A 10,042-nucleotide genomic window follows, 5' to 3' on the forward strand; every position below is an offset into this window, starting at 1 on the left:
CATCCCATACTATTCCCTCCGATGCCCAAAGACAGAAGTTTCAATAGAACACTCCCCAATCCCAAGTTATACCTAAGCAACCACATACTCAAGTCCAACATCTCACATACATTTGATACATCATCATAACAGAAGTTCAGTCATAATATTGAAATGATTCATCATAAGTATAAGTGACAATAATAATTAATCATTATAACAAGAATATATGAAATCACAATACTACTGTTCTAAAGCATGTATAACAGTCCTATGATGTTCAAAAGTAATAAAGAGACCATGTTCACTAAGTATAAACACCAAAACATAAGTTCATAGCCTATGTGTTTATGGAGATAACCATCCTTACCTTAATCAAGTCGAATACTAATCCCAAAGATCACTTAGAATAGACCAAAAGTCAATGTTGGTACCCTAGACAACATACAAGTAACATCAGAGAAGAAAACAATCGAATTGGAGGTCAAACGAAGCAATTCGGCCTAGTACAGGGATCTTACCATCTCTTGGTTGACTAGAGTCAGCGTATCCTATGAGCAGAATTGAAGATTTGGTCCTAAACTGACCTTCCGGTGCTCCGATCGACACGAAATTTAGAGAGCATGATTATAACAATATGAGGACACTACACACCAAATTTCATGATGATCCAACTGTCCAATTGAAAAACCCCCAATTTGAAACCCTATGTTCTATATGCTAAATATCAAGAATTGAATTGGAATTGATTGTATTTGCAAGGAATGATGGGGAATCAATTAAGGGAATGATAAGAACTAATTTAGAATCATGAATTCATAGTAAATCAGACCTAGCATACATCTACACATCTGTTTTGAGTCAAAGAATAGATTGAAACGAAAGGAATCATGGAATTGCAATGTAAGTAATCATAATGGAAGTATATCATAGCAAGAATGAAGTGAGATTGATGGAAATGAAAGGGGAAGCTCATGGCCAAGTGTTTGCAAGGTTGCAACACTTCAGTCATGGTCCCAAGAGTAGTAATTAATAGGAGATTGAGTAGATTAGAAGAAGAATAAGAGGAATCATACATTGAGTTGATGATTGATGTGGAAAACTAATGATTGGAGTCAAGGATCTTCACAAACACCAAGGGGAGCCCAAGAGAGTGTCACTTTTCGTTCTCTGGAGTGCTAATGATCAGAGTAGACCCTCATTCACGAGTTCCAAAAAGGTAGGGTCAAAATGGTAAAGATTTTTGTGATTTTCGGATTCCACTACTGCTGGTCGACTGGCTGGTTGACTGGCCAGTCGACCAAGACATGAACAAAAACTTTGGACAGGGATTCGGAGGGCTATACTGGGTCAAATTGAGTGGGGGTTTCTCCTACAAGTCAATCAAGAAGTCTAGTTTCCAGAAATACTTTCGGATTGAGTACGGGAGCTCATTAGGTGCTTCAACTAATTCAATCTTCTTCGATGCGCAGATAGGATTGGCCAGACATAGTTCAGCAACTTCAGACAGGGATTCGGAAGGCTATACAAGGTGAAATTGAGTGAGATTTTCTTCTACAAGTCCATCAAGAAGTCTAGTTTCGGGAAATACCTTTGGATTGAGTACGGGAGTTCATTAGCTCCACCAACTAAGCTCACCTTCTTCAGGCTGCAGATTCAAAACTAACACTGACAATGCACACGAGTGAGGGGCATCATCGAAAATGACCAAGGGCTACGGCTCCGACACCAAATCATTGATAAAAAGGGTCCACAAGTCTCTATTTCCCCCACTTTGGGTCAAACACCATGTCTTCCATAAAGAGGGCCCACAAGGACAACTTCCATCATTTCGGGACATGGATCTACACTAAGGGAAAGATCGGACATGATTTCCTAAGGCTCTCAAGGTATTAACACTGAAATCAAAGTCCAACTTCAGGGTCTAACATCAAACAAGCCTTTCTTCACCCAAAACAAATAGGGTGCCCCGGGCTAGGTTTGTGCTGGATTTCACACTCGCAAAGGTTCCTCTAAAGAAGTTGGTCTCTTCGTGATCCAATCAGCAGCGTAGTTGGACTCCCGGTACGCATGTTGGAATCTAATTCCTTCATAGCTTCCCACTTCTTCCTTTATTGCATGCACCACTCTTGCTATTTTCCCTTGTATTCTTGCATTAGGCTTTAACAAATCAATAGCTTTGAGAGAGTTTGATTCCACATATAAAGGCATGAAATTCTTTTCGCATACAACGTTAATTCCTTCATAGATTGCCTGCAATTCAGCTTCTAAAATATTCATCTTCATTTTTCTCTTCACGAATCCTCCAAGGAAGCTGCCTTCTGTGTTGCAAATTACACCTCTGACTGTATTCTCCTTTGCATAGTGATGCATCGACATTTATTTTGAACCATCCTTCCTCAGGATTAATCAATCCACCAACACTTCTAGGGCATTTGGGTTTTATTGCTTCCTCCCTATTTGTTCCACAAATCGATCTAACTTGGTTGAAGAGGTCTAAACAAAGCTCTGCACCGTTTCCTAGTATGGTGAAGATTTCTTCATGGCTTTCTCTATTTCTCCAACACCAAATTTTATACACCACACAACTGAACTTTATCGCCCAATCTGGGTACCAACCTTGACTTTTTCTGCATATATTGAGCATTAGCTAGTGCTTTTGATTACTCCTAAAGAACCATGTTTGCATTGACTTCGGTAATAGTCTATTCCGAATGCCAAGAGCAAATGAACAATCTCTATAAATGTGAAGTGTACTCTCTTACATAAATAAAATATGCATGATGTATGAGATTGAATCTTCATTTTTCTTAATCTAACATTTGACAGCTGCCGATTGTGACTGAGAATCCACAAGAAATTTCAAATTCTGTTTGGCATCTTGAGTTCCCATAGTTTCTTCCAATAGTTTCCATTGAATATTGGATTTGATATGGACTCCTTCTCCACCTTAAGCATTTGGTACGCCATTTTAATGGAAAAGCAGCCATCTGGAGATGGGTTTCAGAGCAAAATGTCACACCCTTCCTCCTTTGGTGTTGGATGTTCTAGAATTTTTGTGCATATTTCCAATGGGAGGAGATGCTGAAAGCGATCCCATCGCCATTCATAATTGTCATCAACATAATTGTAGATTTTTTCTTTCATCATATCTTTTGAAATTTAACCTGTGGCTTCATCTAGAAGGTGTTTCCCTGCTGCGATCCAATTATCCTTCCAAAAAGAAATTCTTTTCCCATTACCTACCATAAATTTGCAATTTTTTTTAACCATTTGAGCCATCCTACTCATCGCTTTCCAAATGGTGGAGTCAGTAGCGCAAGTAGCAAACCTTTCTTTCCGTTGATCACCTTCGTATTTAGCTTTCAAAATTGCCATTCACATGTTTTCTTGATTCATAAAATCCCATACTAATTTCAAAAAATGCTTCATTTACTGTCACCAAATTTCTGAAACCTAAACTGCTCATCTTCTTCGATTTACATAACGTCTCCCAATGAATGAGATGAGCACGTTTTTGACTCTGAGTGTCTCCCCTCACAAAGCCGCGAGCTACCTTCTCTACTTCATACAATATTCCTTTAGGGAGGGGGCCTGATTGCATTGAATTGATGGGAATTGACATAACTACTGATTTTGCAAGAGTAACTCTTTCAGCCATGGAAAGAGAACTTACCTTCCAGCCAGTCATTGCTTTACTTTCTCCAATATTTGCTTATAATTCTCCTTCTTAATCCTTCCATTCCAAATTTGAACTCCAAGGTACCGACCAATCTTCTATTTGCGTAAATCCACTTGCTTGGGTAGTTTCTTCTGCTTGCTCTTTGTTAGTATTTTTGTAAAAGAAAATTCTTGTTTTTGGGATGCTTACTTTGCTGCCAAAAGCTTCGAAAAAATCATCCAGACACCTATAAATAATTTCAATTTGTTGCATCGAGGCTTCCGAGAAAAGTATAACATCATCTACAAACATTAAGGTGAGATACATTTGGGCCAGATTTTCTTTTAATTGGTTTTCACCTATTATCAGAGACCGCATCTTGAATATAGTGAGCTTGTGAAACCAAGCCCTAACCCTAATCCGGAAACTCTGTTTATTGTAGGTCCAGTGACCCGAAGTAAGGCAAGAAGTCATCTTTGGGCCATTTCCGTTGAAGACTTGATGGCTAGATTGGAATCCATGAGTGTTGATGCTAGTGTTCTAATGGTGGAAACTGCACCCGGATGAAGATTGGATTAGTTGATGGTCTTGGAGCGGTCTCTGTATTGATTCAAAGGCATTTCTAACTCCTAGGTATGTCACTCTAGAGGTGTGCAAAACCCCTTGATGTTTGGACTTGATCTGAGCCTTCAATTCCTTGTTTTGAAGTTGCTGTCTTGATTGGTCGACTCATTGGTCGATTGGACCAATCGACCAATCAATCGACCAATTGATTCTGTTTTTGAAATTTGAATCCTGTCACTTCTATTTAAGTCTAATCTCGGGAATACTCCGCCTCCTCGGCCTCCTAAGCCTCTGGAACGAGTTAGAACCCTAATCTAACCCATTCCCTTGCATTCTTTGGTGATCTCTTTCAAAGACTTGAAGAATTCTTCATCTTTATACGGCAAAGGTATGATCTCAACCACTCTCTCTTCTATCTTTGATTTTCTTTCTTTTATTCTGTTTTCATTGAGATCAGAAAGGTGATGAAGCATTCTTGTAATCATCAATTCTTTGATCTCACCATATTCTTTAAGACTCATGATCATCATCATGTTCTTAAACCCTACCTATTTAATTCTTGAAAACCCTAACCCTAATTCTTTGAAACCCTAATCTGTGTGATTGTCTGGAGAACTTTTGGTAACCTCCCTTGTGAAGGAAAATCTTCTTGAGTAATATTGTGTTAACCTAAACTTCATCATTGAATGACCCTTCTAGTTATTCTTGGCTAACAATTTATCTCCCTTCATCCAGATCTCACAATTATTTTCCGAGGGAACCAAAAAGAGTAAAACCCTAGTTCTTGGGTAAGATCAAGAACCTCTAGTTTAATCATGGTAACCCAATTTTTATGTTTCCTTTACTAGATCTGAATTCTTTCATATCCTAGTTCATTATCTTTAATCTTTTTTTTTTTTTTTTTTCCCCTCCTAACCTATGATAACCCTAATCAGGTTAACCTCATGATTTCTAGGTTGTAACTTGAGAACTGTTTTGAGTTATGATTTGATATCCTCTATACCCTAGAATACTACCATGATAATTCCCCTCTTAGTTGTACCCTTTTGAACCATCGAATTCGGTTCTGGATTCTCAAAATCCGGATTCTTGCAGGCCATTGTCTGCATTGGTCGACTCATTGGTCGACTAGTCCACAGCAGACCAATCAATCGACCAATGAGTATAGCAACCTCAATCTTGGTCTGTTTCGATTGATTTATGATCTTTTCCTTTATGCATCTTTCCTAACATGTTGTGTGCACTTGTTTAGGACTGTCTTCTCAGGTTTAGTCAAGATCATACTTGATTCTTTAAGATTCCATTCAAGTTAGAAGGTAAGGACAGTTGATTCCTTAACTACATAGATTGCTTGTTCTCTGGTTTCTACTTTATGAAACTATGAGATTACCTACTGTTATTGTATTTTAATTCTGATCTCCTATTGTGGGAACAGTAGCACTTATTTATATCATCTTTTCATTGTTTATGTTATATGAATTACTTATTACTGCTTAATTTGATGTTGCTTTTACATTCTCTTTTATATGATGAACTACTGGTTGTGTATGTCATGACTGATCTGAGAATGTGTTTGCTTAAGTTTGGTTTGGGATTGGGAAGTGTCCTTTTGACACTTCTGTCCTTGGACATTATCGGAAATAGTATGGGATGTTTCCGGGGTTGCCCATAGACACTTTCCTGAATCAATGGTTGTCATACCTAGGGATGTCTAGTAGTGTTTGGCTAGGATATACCCCTGTTATATCAGACCTGATTCGGAAGGGTATTGAGACCAAACGACCAGTGGTAGCAATGGGGATTCACGGGCACTCAAGACCGGTGAGTTATATCCGTGAGAGGACGGGAATCACATTGTGGGGGCCATTTATTGGAGGGTTGCATATGGCTAGACTTGGGCTCATGGGCGCTCGAGATCGGTTAGTTATATCCGTGAGAGGACATGAGAGCTTCCCGTTTACCATATGTGGATAACCAATAAGGTTGATGAGTCCGGTGAGTAATATCCGTGACTCTAGTGGAAAGGATCCCGAGAGGGGAGGAATGGAAGTATCTGGACCTGACTTGATGTAACTGAGTAGATGACTTGCATTGGGCTAGGTTTTTCCCTGACATGCGCCAGTACTTATGCCAAATGGTTGTGAGAGAGTGTGTTGACTTAACCCCCTACCATGGTTTGTCCGAGAGGGATGCCCGGACCCACTACCAACAGGAGCCGTGAGTGGACCTTCCCAAAGAAGTACGGTGCTATGACTTAAAGCATGTCTGCCATAGAGACCAGCATACATAGAGTTAGATGCATACATACATTACTTGTTTCATACTGCATTGCATCATGTTATGTTTTGCCACATGTTATCTATGATGTTATGGATTAACTACCTTACTGAGTTACTTCAAAACTCATTCCTGTTGTATATTTCTTTTTGTTAGATTATCCTGTAGGTACAGAATACTATGATGAGCAGTACAGCGAAGCACAAGCTGATGAAGCGTATTACACGCAAAGTGCTGGCAACGATCAAGATTACTTTGATGATCCCCCGGCAGATCAAGCTGCGTACTACTTTTGAGAACGGCATAGAGTTAGAACGGATTCATTCTATTGATGAAGTCCATACTTATGAAGACGTTATCTATAAACTTGAAGACGCTTGATCTTAGTTTATTTATTAGTACATTTGTTTCAGTTGTAATCCCTTTTGATTTTTATACTACGTTCTGCTATTTTGGTAAAGTGAGTTTCCGCCTCACTTCACTCCTTTTTGATATCATTGGATATCTTGTATCTTTTTGCACTCTGATTATTCTGATTGTTCATTTCTTGTTTTGAACCTTGTTTATAATATTAAACCTTGATTTATTTCTGTTCATGATTATGTTATTACATATGTGGGAGGATGATTTCCTCGATACTTGATCTTCGGGGCTGTGGATCACACTCTCGGGTATGCCAGTTAGGGTACCGGCTGGGAGGATGTGACAGAATGGTATCAGAGCCCAAAGTTCAAGGAAATCCTAACCACAGAAAACAGTAACAGAACATTCATGAGTCATAGATCCAGAAGTGACTCATCTAATCTTAGAAGTGAATAATAGAACACTTGGACTAGAAACTATTAATGAAGCATAACTGGATAATTCTGAATAATGCACAATAATTATACTTAAACAATTGTCACTTAATGCAATAAAAGAAAGGTGCATAATACACAATAACAAAGTGAAACAGGGAGAACTTCATTAACTTTAAGAAAAGTTTTACAACTGCTACATCTGAAAAACATAAATGAAAATCCTAGTACAGTCTATCTAGGTGATCTCCTCTGATCTCTGTAAGCTTGGAACTCCTCTGAAAGCTGAGTCACCTGATACTCTATCCTATCCTGTCGTGACTCCATCCTCTCATATAGCTGCTCCTGTCTGACCTCCATCCTCTCCAGCATGGAAGTCATCGATCTCATCTGTGCACTGAGATCCGAAGTCTCTGGAACCGCATGAGAAGGACCACCTATCTCAAAGTGCGAGGAAGGGAAATCGTGATGCTCCGGCACTGTCTCATGCATCTCAGTATCATCTCCGGCCTGATCATCATCACTGTCAGGACCGATATCCTCTCCACCATCCTCTGACTCCTGCTCATCCTCTGTCTCATCATCCTCCTCACCCTCTGGATCAGGAGATCTCACTGTCTGTGTCAGTCCCATCTGACGTACCATCCTAGTCCCCATGACGTATCCTCGTGGACCAGTGTCCACTGGTGTATCCTAGAAATTGACCCCGAAATGCCTGAAGATCAAAGTCAGTAACCTCCCATAGCAAAGATTCCACATGCTAGTCCGCAGAACCAGATCCAGCATGACCTGCTATATGATGTAGGAAAGGTCAATCTCGAAGCCCATGTAAATCCGATAGATGACTATGGCCTCCATCACTGTAATCCTATGGTGATGTCCAGCCTTCGGCATGATGTTTCGACCGACAATGCGACCGATAACTCGTGCAGAATCTGTCATCTGTCCGCTGTTCCTCGGAGTGAAGCACCGGCGGCTGTCCCACAGTGTAGAGCATATCTTGCGCAGCTCATATGGCATCAAGTAGCTATCTATAGCTGCTCCTGCAGGTATCCATACGCACTGATCTGGGTAGTGAGGGACCCGCAAGATCTCGGCTAACGATCTGGTGGAAAAGCGAATCTGAGTCTGAAGGACCCTGCTCCTGAGGACAAGTCTAAGTGGATGCCCTGGACCTCTAGCCTCCTCGGTGTAAGTAAGGTTGCTGAAGAACAACCTCACTAGCTCAGGATATACAGGCAGATCATCTATGAAGAGATGAGTCCACTGCAAGGTGTCAAGCCTCTGCTGTATCCTAAAGACCCGGAGCTGGCGAAGGTGTAATAGACGTCCTAGCTCGATCTGGCAGTAGCTGAAGTAGGCCTCATATAGGAACTCGGCCTGTGGAGTGTCGAAGCGATCTGGTCTCCGGACATACTGTCTAGGCTCTGAAGGAACCTGACCTCTACCTCTGAGTGCCCCTACTATGCGACCTCTACCTCATCCGCGTACCCCTCTCGGCATAATAAATATCTGTAGAAGAGACAATGACATTGTTGGTTAAGTGCTATTTCAAGATTTAAGCCAAAAGGGTATTTTCGTAAATTTTTGGAAAATTTCAAATTTGGGGGAAATTTGATTTGAAGACACTAGAATGTGCATAATACTTGGAATTGCATGTCGATGAAATTCATTTGATAAAATTCGATCGAAAGCTTGATATAAAGCGAAAAATTCAGCAAGAAAGAATTTGGGGATTTTGCATTCTAGGTCAAAATTGATTTTTTGAAAAGTTGAAATTGGTTAAATCAAACTATATGGACATATCTACAGTATCATTTGGAGCATGTAGCAATTGATTTCATGCGAAAACTCCAAGCGGTTTGTGAGAAATCAAAATTTTTCTAAAGATAACGATTTCGGTACGAAAACTTTGCGAGAAGTGCAAGAAGGTGTTAGAACTTGTTGTCTATTCATGGCATTGTGTTTAAAACCTAGGGAATATGTTTCTAAGTATTCCTAAACATGATTTCTAACAATGGATACAAGTAAAACATGGATTTGATTGAAATGCAAGCATGAGAAGATGAAAGTAAAAGAGAAAATGATAGTCTTACCTTGTGTTTGATGAATGTGAGTTGTGGTGTTGTTAAAACACTTGAATCACCCAAAGATGCTTGAAAGAACCTTAGAAGATGTTTCCCTAGACCTCACTCACTTGTGGAAGAAGTTAGAATGAAGTTTGAATGTGAAAATGAGGCTTATAATGTGAATTTTCGTATTCTGTGAGCATTGGTCGACTCATTGGTCGATTGGACCAATCAACCAATCAACCGACCAATGGACCCAGTAGCTCCAATTTTGGTTGAAATGTTGGAAAATGTGATTTTTGTCCTATGAATTGTTGTTGGATGACTAAATGGATGTGTTTGAGCATGAATTAAATTTTCAAATCATTTGGACATATTGATTTCATTGAAACTTCGAAATTTGGAATTTTGACGTTTCCGGTTCTTGCAGAATGGTTACTCTGAGAAGTGGGCGTGGTGAATCCAGTGGTCATGGAAGTGGTCGTGGTGAAATACCTGAAGGCGGTCATGATCAGCAGACTGGTGACCAAGGTACCCAAGACATACCAGGTGCCCCGAATGTCGGAAGCTTTCATGATATTGCCAACATCATGGGCAATATGATGCAACAGCAAGCAGCTCAGTTTAATCAGATGTTGACGGGTTTCATGACACTGCATAATGAGACTCGTGCTGGTGTTAATGTGAATCCTCAT

The 10,042-nt window shown here is 40.0% G+C and overlaps 1 protein-coding gene across 1 annotated transcript; it reads right to left on the reverse strand.

Annotated features, from left to right (window-relative positions):
* Positions 1–1,971: 1,971 nt before the first annotated feature.
* On the reverse strand, positions 1,972–2,358 carry LOC149005327 (uncharacterized). The gene has a single exon (XM_089135863.1). It carries the CDS (start codon positions 2,356–2,358, stop codon positions 1,972–1,974), a length of 387 nt encoding a protein of 128 aa, XP_088991989.1.
* Between the last annotated feature and the right edge of the window lie 7,684 nt (positions 2,359–10,042).

Source organism: Hakea prostrata, chromosome 9 (assembly GCF_041222555.1).
Source record: "Hakea prostrata isolate BN-2017 chromosome 9, UWA_Hpros_2, whole genome shotgun sequence".
Classification (NCBI taxonomy): Eukaryota; Viridiplantae; Streptophyta; class Magnoliopsida; order Proteales; family Proteaceae; genus Hakea; species Hakea prostrata.